The following is a 26,871-nucleotide window of genomic DNA, read 5'->3' on the forward strand; positions in this document are numbered from 1 at the left end:
AAAGCATTCTCCTAGATGCGGGGAACATAAAGACCAAAGAAAACCCAAAAAAGGCCTTATTTTTAAGGGCTTACATTTAACTCAGGTAGACAACACTGAAACTGAGTAACAAATGTAAGATAATGTCAAGAGAGAAAGAACACTAATGACTAGGGGGATAAGGAAAGGCTTCCCATAAGGAAATGTTACCCGATTTGAGCCTTGCAGGAACTCCAAGAGGTAGATGGAGATGAGGAGGTAGGTATCTCAGGCATGGGGGCCATCTCATGGGCAAAGTCATGGAGAGGGAATGTGGGGGGTGGGGAGCAGCACACAGGCCAATCTGGCTGAAACATGGGAGTAATGTGAAACAAGTCTAGAAAGATCAACTGGAGTCAGATTGTGAAGGGATTTGAATGCCAAAATTAAGGGAAGATTCTTGAGGAGGAGAGGATTCCTGCCTGAGGAAGATTATTTTGATAACTGTGAGAAGAAAGGATAAGAAAAGAAAGACTGGAAGTAGGATCTCAAGGAAAAAAATCAGACTGCAGAAGAAGAGCTGGGAGGGGGAAAAAAAGCAATGTTAATTTAATCTTTAGTCTGACAACAGTGTTTGTTGGAGATATGGACTGAGCTTTTCAAAGTACTCTCTTGACTCTTCTGGCACTATCAAAGCTTTGACAGCTCAAAGTTGGTTTTCAATCATTCAGGAAAAAGACCAATTTCATTCTCTGAACAGGCACCCACAAAGACATTGCTAATTAAATTCCAGATCCAAGATGATGAGATGGATGGAAGTAGCCATTTTTACAATCTCAGGTTTATGGCAATCTGCCAGAGAATAGGAATTCTCTTGGAAGAAGAAAAGAGAGTATGAATTTACCTAGAGCAGAGGGCCAGTGGGTTGTGTAGTCTTGAGGAAACCACATATATGTTTAGCTTCCTTTTAAGAATATGGAAATAATATTAATCTATCAGATGCTGGTGGCTACTTCCAAATCATGGCTGTGAAGTGCTTTGAGATCCTTAGATGAAAGGCATTTCAGACATTTAAGGTATTAACAGCACCCTTCATCCTTCACTGACTACCCATATGTTTATCCTAACAAATACGCAGTAAATGAATACCCCTAAGCAACTGGAAAAGTTTAATAGTGCTCAAAATACCAGCAACAGCATGAAGGGTATGCAGTTGCCTCCCTGGAGTGAAAGCTATTACTGAAGTGGGATAGTCCTCATATTAAACAATTCATCCAGCTGTAGGAATTCTTTGAAGGAATGTTGATGCCAGCTCCAAAAAATGAGCTGGAGTTCAGTGAGACTTTTCCTTTACAGTATAAATAATGGGTTCAATTTACCTATTGTATGTTAAGCTCTGATACATCTCAGAGCTAATACCTGGGGAGGGATCTTCATGGACTCTTTGCTGAAGGCATTTTTATCTTGCAGTGCAGGCACTGTCCCATGGCATACTATCAATATGAAACATAAAGCAAGCCAACTCTGATAGATGAGAACTTGACTGGCTTTCTACTTTGTCCTTAAAGAGACTTCGTAATAAATATTTATTTGAAGGCTTATTCAAAGGTGTATTCACCACCTGTGACTTCTCCAATATTTTTATAGTCATTTGTTAGGATGAGATCATTCTGTTTTGGCAGTAGGGAAGCCACGAAATACTTTGTCAGGAAAACCTTGCTCCCTTTATTCTAATTGGAAGTTGGGAGTGATGTTGTGTGGAATTAAAAACCCAACGAGACTGGAGATACAAAACTGGGGCCTTGGGTTCCCTGGGACCTGAATGGTGCTGTGAAAAGTTGCAGTCAGCCTCTATTTTAAAATATGATGTGTTCTTGTGGTGGCATTTTGGATATAAAAAATTCAGTGAAGACAAGATTCTCTCCTTCCTCATCCCTATAGCTGATAAAGGAGATGTGAGGATTTGGGAGGCATTTATGGTTGAAATTTTCTGTTAAAATGACTGACTTAACTCCTACCTGCATTAAAGTAGTCCTGCTTAGGGCACTGCTAATTCCTATTATGCAATGGTAGAAAGGGGACAGAAAGCAATTTTATTTTACTCTCTTCTTCCCCCATTGTCAGAGTCAGGATATATGCTGATGGCTCTCCTACTCTTCAAGGACAGGGTATTATGCATGGCTACTAAGGTTTCAAGACCAAAAAGAAGGAGGGAAATATCCATTAAATAGCTACATACCAAAAGACCATCATATGAAATGTCACATGATGTTGAAAAGGTGTGTTTCTAACAGCATTTTGGGGATTTTTTTTCAATGACATCTTACTCAGGGTTTCCCAAACCCAAAAACTACATTTATGAATGAAATATCAATGAAGTACCAGGTAGCCACTAATGGATGCTAGACATATCTTTTTTAAAAATTCCTATTCAATCTTAAACAAAGAGAAAAGGCAAATGACCTAGAATTTTGTTGACTCAAAAGTAGTTTTCTTTAAGATATTGTTCAAATGTGGGTATTTTGTTAATTCATATATATATGTACATATATATATAGGCTGGGATATGACACATGATTTCTCTTACCTCCCATCCTTCCATTTCCAGTCCTTTTCTCCCATAGATATCATAGATGGCCCTGGTTTGGGGATCACTGAGAACTGCAAAGTAAAAGGCAAGTGTTCACAAAGTATAAGATTTATGTTCTTCTGTGAATTCCCAGGGAACCCACACCTTTCCTTCTGTCTTCTTCTCACTTGCACAAATCGATAGCATGTTTATAGCAGGTATTCTTGTGGATGGTTCTAATTGACTAGTGGAGCCAGCCTTATCAGGGCTGAAGAAGCTTCCTGGGTGTGGCAGGTCCTCTGGGAAAGATGTATTAGTTGTGCCAAACCATCAGAACAAAGTAGTTTACTTTACAAAAATATCTGCTTTGCTACTGTACCAAAGGTGCAAAAAAAAGTTAATGTAACTTTTCAAGAAAACTATTTGTAATCATAATAGCTGGCCTTGGCAAAGAGCTTTAAAGTCTGCAAAGCCTTTGATAATCTGGAGACCCACAGCTACTCTGTGATGTGAGGACTACAGATACAAAGGTTACCATTTCGCAGATGTAGAAACTGAGGCTTGGAGAGCTCCGGTGACTTATGCATGGTCACAAAGCTACTGAGTATCAAGTGGAACTTTAAGCCAGGACTTCCAAGTGGAACTCAGACCACAAGTGCTTCAGAGTTTTGGTCTCTCTGAGCCAAGAACCAGGCACAAGAGCCAGTATGCAACTGTTATGGTAATTTTTCTCCTTCAGTAGTTGGTCGGAGCATCTTAACCAGCCCATGTTTTTCTGTAGCATTAGCACTAATTTGTAAATAATTTTGTCATTCAGGCAAAACACTTGTCACAACACTGCTGGTTGTTTCTGTTCAGTAAAATAACCTAAAAGAAAACAGGCTGTTCTCAAGAAGGATGAGAGCAAGTTTAAACTGATCAGGATAATGAACCTCGGATGTGGAGGTGGAAGGCTTGAGCCCAAATCCCATCTTTGCCACTTATGGCCAGGGACCGCTGGGCAAGCCACTTCTCTCCAGGCCTCAGTTTCCTCATTTGCAAAATGAAGGAGGTGGTGAACAAGATGATAGCTCAGGTTCTTTTTCATTCTAAACTTAAGATCCTATGAACTGTGGGTAACCCACACAGCTTCATAAAGGCAGATCAAAAGCTGATTTAGCTGCTACTGACACAATACTCCAACTCCAGCCCTTGGCTCTCTAGACAAGAAGACCCTGATTTCTTTTTTCCAGGCCACTCTGTACATTTTAAGGCCTAATTAAAAAAGAGGAAGAAGATGTAAATGATTCTGCTCATGTTTAAAGCTAATATGGAAGAGAGAAATGCTGACCATTCCAAAACATAAGCACCAAACTTCTTCAGCTAATCTCTGGAATTTAATAAGGAATCATTTATTCACGATTTTGCTTTTGTCTCCCTTTAGGCTAAACCACTGGGTGCCGGGCTTGCTGCTGCAGCAATTTTACAAGAACCAGTAGGGCTTTCCAGTTAACTCTCTTATGTCTCAGTTACTCCTCCCAAATTTCCAAAATGCTGCACACAAACTATATCAATAATTCAGACAACTGTAAAATTAATTCAGCCACACAGATAACAGAATGTAATCAGAAGAAGGCAGTTTCAATCAAGCCCTTCCTATAAATGGATTCCAAGCATCTGCCTCAGACGGGAGAGTTAAGTCTGATAAGATTACATTGTCTTGGCTATGCAAATACATCACTCACCACTGTCTGACTTTCATTGGTCATTAAAATCTAATTTTTAGGCAAAATTATAAACTGAGATACAAGATATGTTTTTATTTGTACAATGAAAAGTCTTTATTTCATAGACTACAACGTCCTCTCATTTTTAGCCTGCCTAATTATGGGAGAATGGTTCTCGCAATTCACTAAATGTATTCCTGGCATGAGTTATTGCCAATTTGCTTGGGATAAATTCTAAATCCAAGCATAATACTTCACCATAAGAAAACTCAGCACAACAAACATTCTGTGACATAAATCATATATAAAGATAAAAACACTTCGCTTGCTACCATTTCCCATTCTTAGGACTGAATTTTCTCAACACCAACCTCCCCGTGTTTTGGGGGGGTGTTCCTTCCCCCAGCAGCCATAGATCTCAGGAGGACAGAGTTCGGCTTTTGATTCTCTTTCAGATGAATACAAACTCAAATCACCTCACTTGCCAGCCTAGATGGAAAAGCTTCCTGGCCCTGCCTCTGAGTGTCTCCCTCTGGAAGAAAACTGTAGTAAACAATTTAAAAGCAGCTGATTCCCTCTACAATTCAAAACCTGGCTTCTCACTCAGCTTGTGCACTCATTTTCCACTTATTGGGCACATATTGATTTCCAAAGCAAAATATTGCTTTTTTCAAAGAGTCAGTCAGTAGAAGGCATGAAGTTAACTGCCACCATCAAGGACTCTTGTCTTCTACTCTCTTCAATACAAGCATTATAAAAATCCAATATCTGCTACTAGGGCAGCTTTGACAAAACCAAGCCCCCAACTGACCTTCATAAGCCTGGTGGACAAGGTTAAACAGTTGCTCAGCTTGTGATTTGAGCTCTGGATCTCGGTGCTTGTCGGGATGGTAAAGCATGCAGAGCCGCCGGTAGGCAGCTTTTAGCTCTTCAGAAGAGGCCTATGGAAAGAAAAGAAATTCAATTAGAAGACGATCAATGCTATTTAAACATTATCATTATCAGAATCAGCCCTGAAATGGGAACCTGTCAGCCGCTCCCCAGCACATTTAGCTCTTCTAAATATGGTGGATAATGAAGTTAGGCTTTATTACCGTAATAAGGCTTTTTTGCACAGGTTAATAAAGTGATCAATTATGTACATCAATAGTGACTGCATTGTGACGGGATACATGGTTATTAGGAAGAGGGGAAAGAAATTCCTATCTCTGTACTGGTTCAATCTGCTCTGGGCTGAAGGGAAAATAGTGAAGAGATAAGCTTCCTCTATATACCTGTGTTAGATGAAGAAAGGCAAGCCAATATGTCCCCGATATTGGGCCGTACTGGGAGAGGGGAAAAAACATGTCTGTTCTCAGGCAGAAATGCCATGCTTTTGATCCAAGAAGTTGATACCAAGATCCCCAAACACTTATAATAAAGGGAATACTAAAACCAACATCCATTTCCACATCTTCCCCTCAGGAAAACTTAGCAGGCACGATTTCCCCTTCATCCCATTCCACAAACAAGACCCTTTCTACTCTCAGTTCTCTGGATAATGGAAACTAAGGTATCCTTCTTATCATCCAGGCTTCTATAAGGCACTGCATGAAGCAGTCCTATTGAGAAGGCAGAAGGTCCCTATGGCAACGAGCACACCCTCCTCAAGAAGCCCCATTTCCAAGGGAGCTGGGTACATTTTAAATATGTATCTGGCCAAAGGCAAAAATGGAACAAACTGTGGGGTAACTATAAATGACCAAAAGGACAAGCTGGATTTTGGATGTTTCTGAACCCATAGAGCAGGGGTCGGCAACGTATGGCTCTCGAGCCATATCTGGCTCTTTCTGCAGGAGCCATAAAGTCCATTTTTTTTTCAGGCGCTGTTACAGGAGCGGCACTGTGAGCACTGTATGGCTCTCACGAAATTACATTTTAAAAAATATGGCATTTATGGCTCTCATGGCCCAAAAGGTTGCCGACCCCTGCCATAGAGGAAAGGAAAGGTAAGAAGTAAAATTCTCCTTTCCCTGTCTCAAGATAAGTCTCATAAGTAGTATTTCTGGATAACCTAACCTTTGGTCCTGGGAAGTTTATAGTATTTAGTTCTTACAGTTCTTTTTTGGTGATAATATTGATTAAGTATTAACCTAGAGCCTAGGTCCTAGACCATTCAGACCTGTCACAAATGTGATGTTGCCTGAGTCTTGATAAGAGCATTTTTAAAGGGCATTTTACTGGTAAGAGGCAGTCTCACTGCATACAATTCTAACAGCAAAAGCAGATTTCTGGGTCACTGGTAGCATGCCAGAGAAGACAGAATGTCAGCTGTCTAGCAAAGGGATGGGTCTTGGCACTGTTAGTATTCTGGGAAATGCCTGTAACAGGTCCTAGAAGAAAGATCCAAAGGAGGAAATTAAACTCAGGAGATGGGGAATAAATATGAGGACAAGTTATCAGAGAAATACTCATTTTGGAATGTCTTGGGAGATTTTTCATTTATCTGGAATGTTCTTTACTATTTTCTTCTCTTATGCTCTTATTTATCCATTTGAATACTTATACTTTTCAATGGCAATTAAAATACAATTTAGATCTAATTCCTCCTTCATTAAAAACTAGAATTTTCCATCTCTGATTAAGATGATAGATTAAGAGCTGGGAAGGATCTGAGAAGTCATCCAGACCAACACCTCTCATTGTACAGTTTAGAAAAATGAGATTTGCCCAAAGTGACAGAGTTGGCAAGTGTCAAGGCAGAATTCGAACCCAGGTTTACCAGGCTCTATTTCCTTCCCTTTCATTTTTTTAGATCTAGAAGTTGAAGCTCAGATAGGGTAACTGACTTGTCTGAGATGACAAAACAAAAGCAGTAAAGAACTGAACCCAGGGCCTCTACTTCAGATGACTTTTTTTAAAAAATATTTTTAAACCCTTAACTTCTGTGTATTAGTTTCTTGGTGGAAGAGTGGTAAGGGTAGGCAATGGGGGTCAAGTGACTTGCCCAGGGTCACACAGCTGGGAAGTGTCTGAGGCCAGATTTCAACCTAGGACCTCCCGTCTCTAGGCCTGGCTCTCAATCCACTGAGCTACTCAGCTGCCCCCTCAGATGACTTTTTAAAATTTATTTTTAATTTCATGTTTATTGACTTACTGAAATGAGATAACTTGTGTAAAGTGTTCTGCAAGTCTTACAAGGATCATATAAATTTTATTGTTCCAAATCCCACATTCTTTTTTACTGTAACACAATGCCTCATTCTTTAATGCTCCCCCTGACCCCTAATATGTCAAAAAGAAAATTTAAAGTAAATCTGATATGTTTTGAGAACAGTTTCTGGGATGACACTTCTTAAATATTCCCAAAGGGATGAGGCTATTCAAACACTGGAGTAACAGGAATCTTATAGAACCGTAAGATTTCTTAGGGAATCTTGAACAGAGAATCTTGAAGTAGGTTACAGAAGGGCAAAGGGGGTGTGGCACCCTTTCATGGTCATTCACTTTCTTAAATCAGAAATTATAAAGAAGAGTCAGGGAGTAGTTTAAACAGTGACCCTACTTTTTCCCCTTTGTTGTTCCCTTACTGGTTGACTTGTATTACAGAAGAATGTGAGCTCCTTGAGGACCTTCCCAACCATTCCCATGGCCTAGCAAAGTCCCAGGTACACAGTGGGCACTTCATAAATGCTAGCTGGCCTTTGTTCTGTTTTAAACCATGAATTCTTCAAATGATCTTTTCTTGTACAATAAACAAAAGCATTGTCACGAGTGATTTTCTTCCTAAGTTCAGGAATCAGTCCAAATTCTGCTTGTATTAACTTCACAATATTCCCTCCATCTCCATCCTGGATTTTGGCTAAGTCACAAAATCAGTATGTGTCAGAGGCTGGTCTTGAACTGAGGTCTTCTTGGCTCTATTTACTGCCACATTTCACCTCTTTGCTGCCCTAAAGTCTGTAATATGAGGTCTGGACCTATAATTTAGGATTTGTTTAGGAATAAAATATTACAACTATATACACACACAGATAGATTCTAAATATATCTATTTAGGAATCTATTCATTTAGTCTCCTATATGTTATTTATTCTCTAATGTCTTCAATCATTAATTTCTTACGTATTTCTTTTTTTTTTCTATTCAGCCTCGTGTGTGTGTGTATATATATATCTTGCCAGGACAACAAGTTTCAATAGTCTCCTCTCTAAAACTCAAACCATTCTGTTTTCCTTCTTAATCCCAGATCTGTATTTCTCTAACATCTTTAATTACTGATTTAAATAATAATTTGTATATTGTTTACTATATGTTTACTGAAATGAAGGTACATTCTGCTTGTTCTTACGAATTATTGTTTTGAATGTGTATATTGATCAAGTTGTCTTCACCAATTAACTAATTTGATAACTGAAAAAAGAACTTGGCTCTTTCTTAAAAGCTATTCTAAATGGTTTGCTGTTTCTCACATTGCTATTTTTCTTTACTTTTTCACAGGGAGGCAGCAAACAAAAAATTAGCTAGATTTGCCTGGCTCCACAGAGTGTCAAGAGTATGCTGCTATTTCTAGGTTATTAAAATTACACTAGATAAGAAGGGAGTAGGATACTCAAGTCTGCAATGACCTTCTTTAATCAAATTAATAAATGGCTTAATATGCTATTGATTAAGTAATGGAAATGAGAAGTTTCATTTTTCATAAGTATCATGTTCAATAAAATGTTAGATTGGGCCTTTCATCATAACTGAATAGCTAAGGTCATTGGTTCAATATTTCATAAATGATAACCTCTCTCACTACCATAAAAATACTGACAACATTTCAAAATGTAATGAGATACATAAGTCACTAATAATGATGTTTTAAGTTATATTCTTTTTTTTTTTAAACTCTGGAACAAAATTAAGAGCTGCATCATTCTCTATTTAAGAATTGAAAAGTTTCACCATCATCTTTAATCACAGTTATATTTTCCTTGGAAAATAAATCTATTATAAATTAAGCCTTTATACACCATAAAATTGCCAGAGAATGAGTCCTCTGTGACATGATTGTAAAGTTTAGTAACTACTATAATTTTTAGGTTAGGTGTTACAGAAGGCTAAAAGACACTTCTACTGCAGAAATCTGGAGAGAATGGTCCCTCACATTGTCTCCAGCAGTATACAAATATGGTCAAGATATTAGTTTAAAGAAGTGGATAATCTTGTGTATGGTCCCTAAGGCAATTTTGTTCCATTTGCTCCTCTGAAGCAAATAATCAACCAACAAGAGTAGTTACCTTTTCACTTAGATAAAATTATGGCTGAAGGAGACTGAGAAACTGGAAAGCATCTAGACTTAAGCAACCAAGAAAGTGAAGGGCTTGAGTTTTATACTATGAGGATCAGTTGAAGAAATCAGAGATGGTTTGCCTGAAAGAGGAAGAAGGGACATGATAACTTCTTTTTAATTTTATTTTTTTTCTGAGGCAAATGGAATTAAGTGATTTGCTTAGGATTACACATCCTACCCGAGGACAAATTTGAATTAGATCTTCCTGATTTCAGAAATGATACTCTATCCACAGTGCCACCTTGCTGCCCCATGATAGCTGCTGCTTTTTTTTTTTTTAAACCCTTATCTTCCATCTTAGAATCAATACCATGTATTGGTTCCACGGCAGAAGAGCAGTAAGGGCTAGGCAATGGGAGTTCAGTGACTTGCCCAGAGTCACACAGCGAGGAAGTGTCTGAGGCCAGATTTGAACCCAGGACCTCCTGTCTCTAGACCTGACTCTCAATCCACTGAGCCACTCAGCTGCCACCTCCCACAATAGCTTCTTAAAGCTTCTGAAGGGTCATCTCTTGAAAGAGGGGTGAGATTTGTTCTGTTTGGCTCCAGTGAGAAGAATCAGCAGCAATGGGAGTACAAGGCAGAGACAGATTTCAGCCTGACTTAGGGGAATTCTTTTTCAGGTATGGGCTGGCCTAGATAGATGCTGAATTCTCTTCCAGCTCTAAGATTCTAAAAGCCTGGTAAGGAAATCACCTAGCTCTAGAATCAATGTGATGGGGAGAACCCTTTATCTAAAGTAAAGAAAGATAGTCTCATTATACAAAGTTATTGTGTGCAATAAATGCAGGAGTGGCAAGTATCTCCTTGTTGGAGCTATGAGATCTCTGGTTCAATACTATTGAGTCTCAAAAGCTATTTAAACAGCAAATGATCATAACACTCAACACTTAAAATTCATAATAGGCATAGTACAGTCTCCCCTTTTATGTGTTTAAGGGATATAATTGCAAATTCAAACTCTAAAGCTATATCTCCATTATTGTACTTTAGCAACCAAGCTCCAACAAGCTACATTCTATGGAATATGGGATGTTTGCCTAATGGCTGCCATTGCAGATTCATCACTGCCCATATGCTTGATGCTAATCTGATTTTTAAAATTGCATCAGCTAAAAAACGACAACTTTTTTTTTTTTGGGGGGGGGTTTTGATGCTCAGGATCCATACATTTTAAGAAGAAAGGACCAAATTTCATGGTCATTTAATATTAACATAGCACTATTTTCTTTTGGTGTTGAGTAAGACTGATTTCTGATGAAAAAAGGTATCTGACACAGTGGTGGAGGCAGAATCTACTAAAACAGTCATTCAGGGGACTAAAAATACTGCAGTTGCTCTAGACTCAGTAATACCCTTCCATTGACTGAATTCTATACAGGGGCCAATTTCACAGTAGAATAAAAAGTTCATGGCAATAAACATCAGAGTATCTAGGTTTCCATGTTCCTCCAGCTCTATTTTTGACTTGTTGAAACACAACACAGTTTTTTTCATGATCATTTGAAACAGCTTTGGGGAGCCTAGGAAGGAGTCTATACAAAATACTCATCTACAAATGGTAAGAAACACCAGGATGCACTGAGTCACCCATTTTCTAGCAGATCAGCATATGGGCTGGAGGTGAGCTATGAAAGCTGAAGTAATAGGTCTACTATAGGATTTGATTCTGTCATACCTGGCCTGGCAAGGAAGAGTTAGAAAAATCTCAAACAAGTGTTGTCCTCTTATTTAAAGCATAATAGTTTTTTTTTTAAAACCTTTGTACTTCGGTGTATTGTCTCATAGGTGGAAGAGTGGTAAGAGTGGGCAATGGGGGTCAAGTGACTTGCCTAGGGTCACACAGCTGGGAAGTGGCTGAGGCCGGGTTTGAACCTAGGACCTCCCGTCTCTAGGCCTGACTCTCATTCCACTGAGCTACCCAGCTGCCCCCTAAAGCATAATAGTTTGACTATATTTCATTTTTCGAAATGATATAGGAAAGCTCCCCAAGGTATCATGATCCTGTGGCTTCTATGATAGACTGATTCATTCCTGCCAACATCATCATTAGTATTAGCACACAAGAAAGTAAATAATCTTTTCCCTTTGAATTAGTGACACACAGAGGTATGTAATTGATGTCTGCCAGATAGGAAAAAAAGGACTTAGGAAAGGAATTATCCTTTTCATTTTTTAGCAAGGAAAACTGAACTTTGTGTCAAGCCTATATATAGACTTCATTCATCTTGAGGACCTACACTGGCTATGAAGATTTGAATTTACAAAAAGTGATCTTTAATACCCCTTAGTAAAATGCAGAGATAAACGCAATCTTACAACCTTTGGATTAAAATATTCAATTCCAGAAATATAAAATTAAGAGGGTCGAAACTAGATTACTACTGAGAAATGTATAATTCTGTTGAAGAAGCAGGAATATATAGGAATATGAAACAGTCACATAACAATGTGACAGCAGGTAACAGTGCCAACAAAGAAGAGACCAATATGAGTTTGAATAATCTGAGAAGGCTTCATGGAAGAGACCAAGCCCTAAACTGGCTTTGGAAGGATGGGATAGGACTTGTATAATTGGAGAAAGAAGTCTTTCACTAGAGATCAGGGGGCAGTATGAAAACAGGAAGCACAGGAGAAGCTGAGAGTAGTGCTTAATAGGAATAGATGGGTAGGATAAGGACCAAATATAGAGGGCCTTGAAAATTAAATCAATAGAGAAAAAAAAAATGAAGCCAAGAGGTCTGAACTCTGTATCATAAGCTATGAAAAGCTATTAAAGATTTTGAATAAACAGGTTCTTGATAGGAATAAAGGGGTTAGGATGGGTAAAGTGATAAAGAGGGGTTTCTTTACTAGAAAGACCAGTAAAGGGGTTAGTTAGGTAATCCAAGTCCAGGAAAACAAGGACCTAGAGACCCTTAAGCGGTGGCTAGGACTACTAGTAGCAGAGTCTTCTCAAGCATGAGTTGGACTAGATGGCCTTTTGGATCCTCTGATTCTATGACAGCCTCGTTTAAGGAACAGCAATGAAAATATTAAGGGGTAGAGATGGGCAATATTTAGAAATAAGACACCATAGGATTTAGCAAGTGATTGGTTTTGTGGGATAGCACTTGGTACAGTGTTAGTCACACAATGGGTACTTTATATATTCCTTGCTTGAAGATGAGCCAAAGATGGCTCCAAGTTTTCAAGCTTCAGTGCCTGAGAGAAGAGTGGTATCCACTAATAGAAAAGTAAGTTGGAGGGGACAGACAGATTTGAGAGTTAAGTGAAAAAATTAATTTCCAATAAGTTGATTTTGAAATAAGAATGAAGCACAGAGATGTCCAGTATATTGCTAGAGATACAGACTTAGGGCTGAGATACTGGGACTGGGGATACTACTCCACATTCATTTGTATAGCTTTATCACTATTAAAGGCAGCTAAGTGATATAGTTGATAGAGCACTGGGCCTGGAATCAAGAAGACCATAGTTCAAATCTGACCCCAGATACTTACTGTATGATCCCAAGCAAGTCACTTAACCCTGCTTACTCAGTTTCCTCATCTGTAAAGTGAGCTGAAGCAGGAAAGAGCAAACCACTCCATTATTTTTGCCAAGAAAACCCTACATGGTATCACAAAGAATTGAGACTGAAATGACTGAACAATAACAACAACAAATCACTATTAAAGTTTAGATTTAAGATACATTTTTACCATTAAAATTCCCAATTATTAATGTCATTGTAGCCTATCTTCTTGCTGATTTACAGAAACTTCAATGCTTTAAGAATCCATAATTTTAATGGTGTGGTATTCCTTCCACCAATGCAGAGCCTCTATAGCAGTGATGGCGAACCTTTTAGAGACAAAGTGTCCAAATCGCAACCTTCTCACCACATGTGAGTTGTTCCCCCCCCCCACCCGCCTTACCCCAAGATAGGGGAAGGAGGGAATGCTTCCACTGGGCTGATGGGCAGAGGGGTGGGTCATAGGAGAGATGTCCTCATGCACATGTGGAGAGGGGGAGGGGAGCAGCCCTTTCTAGCATGAATGCCCATAGGTTCACCAGCATGGCTCTAGAGGATCTTTAAAGAGTAGGAGGGACCAATTTAGAGACAAACTTCTAGCTAGCCTAGATTTCAGATCTTAGGACAAGAGGCACACAATCTATCATTAGGCTCACAAATGAAAAACTATTTCTCTCCCTTGCTATTCCCTGTTCAGACCCAAAAGAAAGTCATAAATTTGTAGAGCTCAGATCAGAAGTGCATTAATCAAACTTTACCTTGGATCAGATCACTTTGGGAGAATAGAAAGCTTTGAGGCCCCCAAACTGTCCCTGAAATCTTAGAATAATACAACATTCAGTACCCCAAGAAAGCAACAAGAGAACTAACCTGACCTTCCTTCCACAAGTGCACAGGGCATGGCTTTAACATCAAGTCCAAAGTCAAGAAGTAGGCTGGAAGAATGAGCAAACAAACAAAACGAATGCCACCATAAAAGGCTATTATGGTGACAGGGTTTTCAAAACACAAATCTAGGAAAAAAGTATGACTCCAAAACAGGTATAAGCAAAATCTCAAAGAAAAATAAAGCATAGACACAAATTCAAATAGAAAATGTTTTTATAAATGAAGTGAGAAAAAAATGGAAAAGAAACAAGAGCTATAGAAGAAAGAATTACAAAGAGATTGTCTAGATAGCCTAGCCTCTTCAAAATCCAGAATTCTATAAGCCATGAGTTTAGAAGAAATATAAAGAGATCAACAAAAGAGTAAGGGCTAAACTTTGGAGGTACGTGCCCCTATTTGTAATTTTGCCTTCTACTACTTCTTGAGGGAACGATTTTCAATAAATGCATTATCCACTGTAAGAAATACTTCCTTTTACAGGGTTTCTCCTACAACAGTGATGGGCAACCTTTTGAGCTTGGTGTGTCGAAATTCACCAAAATTTTGAGCATAACACAGGTGGTGTGTCACTTCGAGAAAAAAAACATAATTTCATGATATTTATAGTTTAAATAACAAAAACATATAATTGTAATATATAACTGTATTTAATAAACCAAAACAGGTAAATTAATATAGGTAGAATTGTCATCTACAGTGCACAGTGTCTACACTACACTACAGCAAATGTTTCATCCTTGGCATGTGGCCCCATGCGTGTAGCTATGTGTGTCATAGGTTTGCCATCTCCGTCCTAAAACAATCTGTTTCATCAGGTGCCTCCATGCTTGAAGAATTCTAAGATTTGTGAGAAATTCAATCCAGGGGAAGCTAAATATGAATAAATAAATAAATATGTATGAAGACAGATTTTTTTTAAAAGACTTCTGTCTGGAAAGATGAAAATTAAAGAAATATACATGCAATTGGATTTAGAACCAGGGGACTTAGGTTTGATTCTTGGTTCTCCCACTGTGTGACCTTGGGTGAGTCCTATCTTTTCTAAGTTAGTTTCCTTATTAGAAAAATGAGGGGCAGGGAGTATACTAGATGGAACAAGCTCTATAAGATCAACACTTCTTTACCAAATCCCAAAACACCAATACAAAAAGGAAATTCTCTGAAACTTGAGCATGGTAAACTTAGGACAAATAAAACTTATTAAAACCTTTATTTACTCCCAAGAGATGGACAAGTCATAACTCTCAGCCTTAATTTCCTCATAAATCAAAATAAAGTAGAAATGGGGCCACCTTACCAGATAAAATAACTTATTAACAATATCTGTGTTCTACTATATTTTTATTTTACTATTTCTCAATTACAATTTAATCAGGCTCAGGTTTCACTATAGAATAGATGATCCCTAAGACCCCATTCCACTCTAAATCCAAAGATCTTGATATAGGAAGGATATATAAATGGACCCCAAAAGGCTGGCCAAATTTATAAATGACAGAGCTATAGATGACTATTTGAAGAAACTGAGCTATACCTAAATTTTAAGGCTGATCATGATTTTTCTGCTCAAGCAAGCAGGCCACCTTTTGGTGTCATTTGGGCCAGAGGTACTAACGGGAGTGACCCTGGATGCCAAGTCATTTCGTTCTACAACAAATGGAGGCTAGAGAAAAGGGGAAGAGAATTTGTTCTCTTTTGTTTCCAATTCCCTTCTTTTAGATTTCCATGCTGGTCCAAAGGATATATGATTTAGAATTGGAAGGGACCGAAGGGACATCTCATTTAACCTTCTTGATAAAATTACATTCTGTTGGACAGATACATGTTTACAAGAAGTAAATACAGATGTTTACAAAGTAAATACAAAGTTGTTTTTGATGCTAGTGGTGGGGAACTAACTGGCATAAAGAGGAAAGGGCTCTTGGAGGAGGTAGCATTTAGGTTGAATCTCCAAAGGAGTCAGTTTTCAAAGGAGAGGAGGGAGAACATTTTAAGCATGTGGGGAAGGTACTTGGACAAAAGCAGGGTAGTAGGAAATGGAATGTTATATAAAAAGATAGCAAATAGGCAAGCGGTGCTAAAATTCTGAGTGCCTGAGAAGGAATAATGTGTAATCAGATTGGGAAGATTGTTTGAAGCTAGATTGTACAGGGTTTTTTTTTTTTTTTAATTTTAAACCCTTAACTTCTGTGTATTGACTTATAGGTGGAAGAGTGGTAAGGGTGGGCAATGGGGGTCAAGTGACTTGCCCAGGGTCACACAGCTGGGAAGTGTCTGAGGCTGGATTTGAACCTAGGACCTCCCGTCTCTAGGCCTGGCTCTCAATCCACTGAGCTACCCAGCTGCCCCCTGTACAGGGTTTTAAATGACAAACAGAGGAGTGTCTATTTTATCCTAGGGATTGAGGAGTCATTAGAGAGTGAAGTAGTCAGACCTGCATTTTATAATTTGGTTTATTTGGTGGCTGTGTAGGATGGAAAGGTCAAATGAAGGTTAAGAATGAAGAACATGAAATATTTGTGGGCAGAAGGGAAGAAGCCGGTAGATAAGGAAAACTTGAAAATTAAGGAAAGGGGATAACAGAAGGAACAAGGAACAAGTTCCTTGAGGAAACAGTAATGGAAAAGATCAAGTGCACAAATAGAGGGGCTGGCCTTGGTGAAAAGGACTACCTCATCTAAGACTGTAGCAAAAGAAGAAAAATGGAGCCCAATTCTGAGGGTGATCTGAAATGTAGAATTTGGAAGCAAAGAGAACCCTGGACAAATGACTTTAAATTTTTTTCAGTAAATATTTGCTCAAGTCATCTTGAGAGAGAGGGTGTATGAAACAGCTGCTGTGAGGAGTGCGATAGAGTTAATCAGGGAAGAATAAAAGGCCTGCTGTGCAGCAGGGTGGGCCCAATTGAGATTACATAGCATAAACTCATAGCAAACCCTGCCAATATGTTGTATTGTATTCTTCTAGGGATGTATAGCAGGGTTCAGGTTGAGATAGGTAAGTTATGAAAAGACAATGGGATTCAAAGGTAGAGGGCAGCATGAAGGATTAAGATTTTGAAGGGAAGAGCAAGGCAGAGGCAAGAAAACAGGGAGGCCATCTGCCTGGAGGTTCTAGTAAGATGAGAGAATAGTTGAAGAGGAGAGAGGCCCAGGGAAAGAAGGAAGGACAGGGTGTATATATAACCAGCTAGAGGAATTTCAGAGGGGATGCAGGACCGATATCATCATAAATATTCTCATTCCTATGCATGGGTATGGTGGAGGGAAGGTTCGGTTCCTGAGAACTAAGGAGGTTGGTGATGTGAGAATTAAGGGAAGCTGAGGGGAGAGTGACATGTAAATGGGTATCCCTGGAAATAAGGAAATGACTGGAACAGAAAAGAAGGCTGTGAGTCTGGTCTGGTAGTGAACTCCTTAAGAAAGGAGGGAGAACAACGAATCCAGGAAGGTTGATCAGTCAGTCAAACATTTATTCAGTGTCTATTATGAGCCAAGCACAGTGCTAAATATTGGGATACAAAGAAAGGCAAAAAATTGTCCCAGATCTCAAGAGGCACACAATTTAATGAGACATAACATGCAAGTAACTAGGTAGAAACAAGCTTTAAACAGAAAGGCGAATGGGATATGAATAAGGTAACATATCTGGATTGAGTGAATTTCTAAAGAGAAGCTGGTAAGTCTTGAAATTGCAGGGAAAAGGAGGAAGCAGGCCTATCCTTCTCCTGGGAAGAGGGAGGCCTGAGAGAAGGTACTCCAGGAGAGGGTGGCCAGAGACACAGGGTCTTCTGGGAAGAGCACAAGAGGTCTAATGTAAAGGGGCAGTTTGTTAACAATAGGCTGGGAGTTCAGAGGGCAAACTGGTAAGGGTCATACCAAGTCTTATGTCACTCTTTTGACCTTCTTATGGCATAAACCTGGTGTCTTGGACTTTCATTCCTTAATGACTGTGGGAGATTTCACTGTGTACTGTTCATATGCAAAATTTCTCTTGACTCAGCAAATGAGTCAAGCAAGAACAACAGAGAGATGATATTGTCATATATAAGAACTGATACTCCTCAGTGAACTCAGATGAACTGCAGTGACCACTTCTGGTGGCCTTGCATTGTCAGATGGCTAGTTGGCCACTTTCACTAAACTGTTTTCCTTTGCTGACAGGGAAAAGTTAAATGGAAGTGGGAACATTAGGAAAATAAAACATAAAGCATATCAATAAAACTTTTATAAAGAAAAGGATGCTGGAATGTAAAATCTAGGTCAACAGGAGATGGAAAGATTAAATGTTGACATCTTGGGGGTCAGTGAATGGATGGGAATAGGTGACTAATTCAAGTGATCATTACACCTACTATTGTGGGCAAAAATCCTTTAGAAAAAATGGAGTAGCTTTCAGTCAATAAAAGGATGAGAAATGCAGTACTGGAGCACAATCTCAAAAATGACAGAATCCAAGGCAATCCCTTGACCATCATAGTAACAAAAATAGATGTTCCAACCACTAATGCAAAAGAGGCCAAAGTTGATCAGTTCTATGAAGACCTACAACATCTAGAAATAACATCAAAAATGATGTCACATTCACCATCAAAAGATAACTGGAATAACAGGCAAGTTTAGTCTAGGAGTACAAAATGAAGCAGGGCAGAGACTGATAAGAATTTTGTCAAGAGAACTCAACGGTCATAGCAAACACTCTTTTTCAGCAACCCCAAAAGGCAACTCTACATATGGATATCGATAACCCTTTTTTTTTTTTTAAACAGCTAATCCTAACACTCTTTCAGAGTATTAAAACAAAGAATTCAAAAGACATCTTTTCCAAGCCTTTGTGAACATATGAGAATTGACTATTGTTCCCTCCCCTTTTCCAAAAGACTATTTAATCATCCCCTTTTCTGCAGTTCAGCAGAAGTCCCAGGGCTATAACTCTGTGTTGGCTTCCCAGATTATAATTCTAATGCTATGGCTCTGTGTGGTTTTCTAAGATTATAATCTATTTGCCCTGATTAAAGACCCATTATTATAACTACCTTGGTAGTTCTATTTTTTTTTTAGGTCAAGAACATCACTAGATGGACAATATCGAAATCAGATTGATTGTATACTTTGCAGCCAAAGATTTCGGAGAAGCACTACAGAGTCAGTTAAAACAAGACCTGTAGCTGACTCTGCTCAGATCATGAACTTCTTATTGTAAAATTCAGCCTTAAATTGAAGAAAGTAGGAAAAATGATCAGGTCGTGTAAGTACTGATATGGGCTGAAATGTCCCATAAACCGTAGCTACCCTCAGAGGAGTTTTCCCATAATTATGAATCTAAGCAACTCATGTCATATGAAAAGTAGCCCCATTCTAATCAACTAATTATTATTTCTATGTTCTTTTGATTGTGGAAGCTACTTGGCAGGATTTTGTGGGACATTTCAGCCCACATCAGTATGACCTAAATAACATTCTTTGTGAATACGAAGTGGAAGTATTAAATAGCTTTACGGGATTGGATCTGGTAAATAGAATGCTGAAGAACTATTGAGATAGTTTCAAAATATAGTTCAAGAGGCAGAAACAAAAAACATTTCAATGAAAAAGAAAGCAAAATGGTTATCTAATGAGGTTCTACAAATAGCTGAGGGAAAAAAGAAAAGTGAAAGGCAAAGGATAAAGATATGCCCACCTGAATGAAGAATTACGAAAAGAGATCTCTTCAAGAAAATGAGAGACATCAAGAGAATGTTTCAGGCAAAAAAAAAGGAGCAAGATAAAAGAAAAAAAAAAGGTAGGGACTGAACATAGAAGAGATTGAGAAGAGGTGGCGAGACTACACAGATGAATTATATAATAAAGATCTTTACATCGCCAATAACCATAATGGTGTGGTTACTGACCTAGTCAGATATCCTGGAGAATAAAGTCAAGTAGGACTTAGGAAGCATTGCTAACAATAAGGATAGTGGAGGTGATGGAATTCCAAGAGAGCTATTTAAGTTCCTAAAAAAGGCTATTGTTAAGTGCTACATTCAGTAATTCAGCAAATTTGGAAAACTCAACAATGGTCACTAGATTAGAAAAGATCAGTTTACATCCCAATCCTAAAGAAGGGCCATGCCAAAAAAGTTCAAATTTCAAAATGATTGTGCTTATTTTACACACAAGCAAGATAATGATTAAAATTCCACAAGTTAGGCTTCAGCAATATGTGAACTGAATATTATCAGAAGAGTATGTTGGTTTTCCTTTTCTGTGATGGAAAGAATAGTAAATTAATGGGACGTCCATCAGTTGGGGAAATGGCTGAACAAACTGTGGTATATGATGATGATGGAATAGTATTATGCTATAAGAAATGATGAACAAGATAATTCTGGAAAGTGCTGGAAAGACCTACATGAACTAATGCAGAGTAAAATGAGCAGAACCAGAAGAACATTGTATATAGTAACAGCAATATTGTGTGAATGATTAGCTGTGAAAGATTTAGCTACTCTCAGCAATACAATAATCCAGAACAATTCTGAAGAACTTATGACAAAGAATGCTTGCTATCCACCTCCAGAGAAAGAACTGTTGGAGTTGGAATGCAGATTGAAGCATGCTATTTTTTACTTTAGTTTGTTTGGGTTATTTTGGGGATTTGGTTTTATATGATTATTCTCTTACAAAAATGAAAAATATGGAAATGTTTTGTGTGAAAATGTGTATAATCCAGATCAAATTGCTTACTAGCTCTGGGAAGGAGGAGAAGAGACAATTTGGATCATATAACTTCAGAAAACCTATGTGGAAAATTGTTATTACACATAATTAGTAAAATAAAATACCTATTTAAAAAAAAAAGTAGGCTGGTTTTCAAAGAGGCAGAGGAACTAGAGACCAAATTGCCAACACTGGCTGGATTATGGAGAAGTTAAGGGAGTTCTAGAAAAATATCTACTTCTGCTTCATTGACTGCATGAATGCCTTTAACTGGGTAGACCACAAAAAAATGTGACAAGTCCTCAAAGAGATGGGAGTACCAGATCATCTTACTAATTTCCTGAGGAACCTGTATGCAGTTGGAACTGAATATGAAACAACAGATTGGTTTAAGGTTGGAAAAGTAGAATGACAAGGCTGTATAACATGACCTTATGTATTTAACTGATATACAGAGAACGTCATGTAAAATGCTTGACTGGACAAATCAAAAGCCAGGATTAAGGTTGGTAGGAGAAATATCAACAATCTCAGATATGTAGATGATATTACTCTGATGGTAAAATGTCAAGAAAAATTAAGAAGCCTTTTGATAACAAAAGCGAGTATAAAAGCTGGCTTGATGCATAACAAAAAAACAAACAAACCCTAAAGTCTTGTTAACTGGTTCCATCACTTCCTGGCAAACAGAGGGAGAAGAAACGGGAAGCAGTGTTAAAGATTTTATATTCTTGGGCTCAAAGATCACGGTAGATGGGGTGGCAACAATCGTGGATTAAAAGATCTTGCTCCTTGGAAGGAAAGCTATGGCAAATCTGAACAACTTAGTAAAAAGTAGATATCACCTTACTGATAAATGTTCATATAGTCAAAGGTATGGTTTATCCAGTAGTAACATATGGCTGTGAGAATCACACTATAAGGAAAACTGAGCATCACATACTTGACTCTTTTGAACTGTAGTGCTTTAGATGACTTTTGAGAATCCTTTGGACACCAAGGAGATCAAATCAGTCAACACTTAAAGAGATTAATTCATACTATTCACTGGGAAGTAAAATACGAAGCTTAAATACTTTGGCCACCTTAGGAGACAGGATTCATAGCAAAAGACCCAGATGTCAGATAAGGCTGAAGACAAAAGAAAAAGAATGAGGTTGATAGATAGTGAACTTGGACTTCAGGAGATAGTAAGAGGACAGGAGGGTCTGGCAGGCTATGTATAGTCCACTGGGTCACGAAGAGTTGGACACAACTAAACAACTACTACCAGCATGAAACGCCTTAACAAGAGGCAGCATAATGGGTAGTGTTGGTCTAGGGTTCAGAAGGCCTGATCTTTTAAAATTCTGCTTCATACATTTATTAGCTGCAAGACCCTGTGTAAGTCCCTTCCCTTTTCTGTCCCTGAGTTTTTTCAACTGTAAAATTAGAGGGTTGGATCGAATAGCCTGAGGCCACTTCCAGAACTGAATATAACCATCATCTACCTGTATATCACTCCAAGTCTTCATTAAGATTCTTTGTCCATTCATTCCTTCTCTTATATTGTAATCATTAATATGTATTCTGTTCTTGTATTAACTTGGAAAAATGAAATCATACCCACTGATTTTTATTAGCAACTTCTTTTTGCCTGGAAAAAAAGAATTTTACTGAATAAAACTATGAAAAAATAATGGCAAATCCAAGCTGCCTAAGATCTAATAAAGTTTCTTTTGGAAAACATAGCATCTAAAAAAAAAGAAAGAAAACACAGCATCTGTGATACATTCATGTGATATTAAACGAAATCTAGTTTGTGTTTTTTTTTTCAGTTTATGCAAAAAGATTTTCAGACATGGTGAAAATATTGGGGAATTTTTACAGAAGCAAAGAATTAGTAATGAAATCTATTTTAATTTCTGCAAAACTGTATAGAGCAACAATGTAATGATTATGAAGGAATTCTTTACCACGATACAGGCACACAATAATCTCTCAAGATCAGGCAGATCTTGAGCACCTCATACTACATGTCTGACACACTCAATGAGAAATGCCCAGGGAGTCATCAATCACATTCCCAATGGGAGACAAGCAGATGAGGGCTCCACTCTGAAAAGGGGACTACTAAGATACACAGGGAAAGTGAGTCATTAATAATAACTGACATGCTTGTCACACTTTAGAATTTGCAAAGTGCTTTCTAAACATTTTCTCATTTGAGAGGGCAGAGGCTACAGGTCTCATGCTCATTTAAGAGGTAAAGGAACCAAGATTCATTAAAAACTATAGGATAAGCACCTAATGTTCGAAATATAATTTAGTGGGTTGTCTGACAAGTTTCCTGTTTCACTCACTGGACTATAAACTTGAGTGAATATTTTAAATGTGAAAAATGGCTTAAAATAAAATGCGATTTCTGTACATTTCACCTGTCATATTACTTCCACATGAAATGTCTCAAAAAGAGTTGGTGAACAAACTCTGCTCTGGAGCTCTGAATCTACATAAATGAACAGCATTAATGTGAATGCATCCCTTTTCTCACAGCTAAATGTTTTCCCCAAGCATTAAACTGAAAAACACAAGACAGCCCTCCAGAGTAGTCAGTATCACTTTTTCAACTAAACCAGGTTTTTTTTTTAACTAACCCTAACCACACAACTGAACCAATAAACCCAACAAATGAAGTCTGAATCCTCACCAACACCTCTGATGCTTAGCACAGTGCCTGGCACATCTTAGGTGCTTAATAAAAGTTCACTAACTGACCTCAAAAATGACATCTAGCAAATATGCGAGTCCCAAATCGAAGCATTAGCTTCCCAACTTCTCGCCTATGTATAAAGACAAAATAATTTCAGCTAAAGCAAAAATGGAAGGGGTCCCAAAAGTGTTGCTGTGGATTTAAATTTAGATAGCTTAAGGACATCCTTAAGAGATCCTGCAGAGATGCTCTTTTGGGGACTAGGATATCTCCTCGAAAAGGATTTTCATCTTAAGCACATATGATATGATGATAGCTGATGCCAAAGAGGATGGGGAAAGAAGAGAAATTGTATTGAATCTTACTTTCATTCTTGATAATAGAAAGTTGATCAAATGGCAATAGCTCTGCTTATGGTTCAGTAAGAAGAGTGATGGGATTTGTAGTCAAGAGGACCTGGGTTCAAATGCTACGAATGCCTCTAAGAGACCTAAATGACCTTGTTCAAGTTTATAAATCTATCTAGGCCTGTTCTCAACTACACAATGAGGGATTTGGACCAGATGAATTCTAAAGTTCCTTCAAAATCTAAACTGATGTTTCTATATTTGTAAACTGTTTAATCATGACTATTTAACTACTTGTTTTTGCAATAGGCAGTCTTACAAATAGCTACTTGTCCTGAACAAGTACAGATTCTTCTCCAATAAATTGTAATTCATCTTGATTTCACTTATTTCACCAGCTGTGAACTTACTAAAATAAAAAGAAGAGTGGCTGAGAAAATGTCTTGGAAGAGAGGAAAATTTTAATACTTATAAAAACGAGAATAAGAGAATGTCAGACCTGAAATAGACTTAGAGGTCACTTAGTTTACAAACGAGGAAATTTACTTGCCCAAGGTCACAAAGTCTAAATGTTAGAACCAGGACTTAGATGGAACAGGCTTGGTTTAATACTACCCAGATGTACCTTTAAGGGTCAGTGTGTACAGTGCCTAACATTGGTGAGATTGAGTTTCACTGTCAGAAAACATGGGACACAGAATGAAGATTACTGAAGAGAAGCAAATAAATTACAAAGTAAGAACAAGAAGTCACTAATAGTACCTTTGTCCTATCTCATGCCCTTGGTCAAGGTTGTTCTCTCTGCTGAACACAAAAGGATACCTGATTTACCAAGGCTGATATAAGATCTTGGATGAATATTGGGGAGGGAATCTTAGAATTCAGGAAAAAAATACTGGTTCTAGAATCAGAGGACTTGGATTAGGAATCCCTTCCCTCCCCCTATGATGCTTACTATCTTAGTGACATTGAACAAATTAATTCATCTCCCTGGGCCTCAGTTTCCTTACCTGAAAAAATGAGGGAACCACACTTAGATGGCCTCTGAGGTCCCTTCCATCTCAAGTTTTGTCAAGACTCTATTATAGATCAGGAAAGTAAGGCCCAGAGAAGTGACTTGTCCAAGGTCACGCAAGAGTCAATCAGATTCAATCAAAAGTCCTCTAACTCCTTAGACTTGTTTAATAATAGAAATGTTTAATGATTTTTTAAAGAAAAATTTTAGAAAACTTTAGAAATGTTTAATAATAGATTTTATTTAAAAAATGCTTATCTTTAAGTCATAACCCAGATTCAGTTCCCTGTTCCAACACTTAATAATTATGTGACCTTGGGCCAGTAATTTCTGAGTAATGATGTTCTGTCTCATTTGCAAAATGGAGATAATCACACTTGAACTTCCTACCTCATCCAGGGTCTGTCATTTCCTATTTGTGTGACCCTTTCTTTCCAAATTGCTTTCCCTCTATGGGCTTCAGTGTCCTCCACTGGAAAAATGAGGTGTTAGACTAGAGGATTTCTAAGGGCCCTTCAGCTCTAATAGATCTATATTTTTTGGCCCCTCTCAGCCCTGGAAGCCCAGAGCCTAAGATCTCTTCCAGGTTTGACATTTAAAATGCTCTCAGGGCCCTCCCCAGGTGTGACATTCTGGGGTCTCAGGTCCCTTCCTAGGTGTGACATCCAGGGGTCTCAGGCTCCTCCCCAATTAATGCTTCCAGTTACATTCCTGGTGTGACATTCAAGGTTCTCAGGTCTTTCCTCAGGTGTGACATTCAGGGCACCCAGGTCCCTCTCAAGGTGTGAAATTCAGGTCTCCCAAGTCCCTCCCAGAGTGTGACATTCAGGGTTCCCAAGTCCCTCCCCAAGGATGGCATTCAATGCTATCAGGTCATTCTCCAGGTGTGATATTCAATGCAGCAAGGTCCCTCCCCAGGTGTGACATTCAGGGCTCTCAGGTCCCTCTCTAGGGCTCTCCCGGGCCGCCGGGCCTGGGGCGCGTGCCCAAGGCCGCTGCGTGGAGCCCCAGGGCCGGCATGGGATGGGGGTGGGGGAGCCTGGGCACGCGGCCTCCCTAGCCAGGCCGCTCCTGGGAGCCCGGCGGTGGCGGCGGGAGCTTGGGCCGGCCAGGCGCCCCAGCTCGCCCCCCCGGCTGACGCGGCGGCCCGCGGCCTCACCTCCCGGCGCACGTTCAGCAGCGAGTAGTAGTCTTCGTTGTCCAGCTCCTCCTCTCTCAAGGCCGTCGCCATCTTCCCGACCTTTCACCCCGGCAGACAGGCAGGTCCGCGCACCAGAGGGAGGCGTGACACCGCCCCTTCCTCCCGCCCCGGAACCTGAGGGGCCCGGGCCACGCGGAAGGGCAGCACGCGAATGCCACAGCGGCATCTGGCGGCTCGGAGTCGCAGCGCAGGCTCAGGCGCAGGCGCAAAAGGCCCGGCTTCCACTTCCAAACCCCGCCCCGCCTGCCACCCCAAACCCCAGCGGAGCGCATGCGTCATTGCCCCAGCTCCTGGACACCCGGGAAGAGAGGAGGAGCCGTGGGAATGAGGGCGGGCTCTTGACCTGCTATCCGTGGACTAAAAGACTGAAAGACGGACCTTACACCTGAGCAGGCCAGGGAGGCCTCTCCATCATTGCTTTCTTAACCCATTAACTGTTATCTCATTTGAAAATTTAACACACAAAACCCCCCGACACTGGACTGGAACCCTAGCCCCAGGGACCAAGAAAGAAGACACCAAGATGGCCCAGGCAGCATCGCTGCATCCCCACACCCCGGCATTCCAGGTGGCCTGGAGCGGAAGGGGCCTCGGGCTTCCCCCTTGACAGTGGAGGGAGGCAGGCCAGACCTAGAGAAGGAAGAGGGGCCGCCAAAGTCAAACAAGCTCACCCCTTGCTCAGGGGAGAAAAGTGAGGCGGGAAGGCATGGTGTCCTCTAGGGCTCTAGAGTTGGGAGGGACTTCAAGAAGATTTTAGAGAGAAGGAAAGTGAGCACAGGGGAAGCCTTTGGGTCTTGGCTCTAGAGCTGGAAGGGGCTTCCAAGGTCACCTTAGAAAGAAGGAAAGTGAGGAGCAGGCTTTAGAGCAGGGGTCTTGTGGCGCTCTCTCTCTCTCTCTCTCTCTCTCTCTCTCTCTCTCTCTCTCTCTCTCTCTCTCTCTCTCTCTCTCTCTCTCTCTCTCTCT

The 26,871-nt window shown here is 39.5% G+C and overlaps 1 protein-coding gene across 1 annotated transcript in view; it reads right to left on the reverse strand.

Annotated features, from left to right (window-relative positions):
• The window catches only part of DNAJC11 (DnaJ heat shock protein family (Hsp40) member C11), a 71,652-nt gene extending 45,714 nt beyond the window's left edge, over nucleotides 1-25,938 (reverse strand). Inside the window, exons 1-3 of the mRNA XM_044667660.1 lie at nucleotides 25,867-25,938; nucleotides 5,045-5,174; nucleotides 2,546-2,619 (exon numbers count right to left, since the gene is read on the reverse strand). Of these exons, the coding sequence (XP_044523595.1) occupies nucleotides 2,546-2,619; nucleotides 5,045-5,174; nucleotides 25,867-25,938 (276 nt within the window). The remainder of the gene's footprint in view (nucleotides 1-2,545; nucleotides 2,620-5,044; nucleotides 5,175-25,866) is intronic.
• Between the last annotated feature and the right edge of the window lie 933 nt (nucleotides 25,939-26,871).

Source organism: Gracilinanus agilis, chromosome 3, assembly GCF_016433145.1.
Source record: "Gracilinanus agilis isolate LMUSP501 chromosome 3, AgileGrace, whole genome shotgun sequence".
Taxonomy (NCBI): domain Eukaryota; kingdom Metazoa; phylum Chordata; class Mammalia; order Didelphimorphia; family Didelphidae; genus Gracilinanus; species Gracilinanus agilis.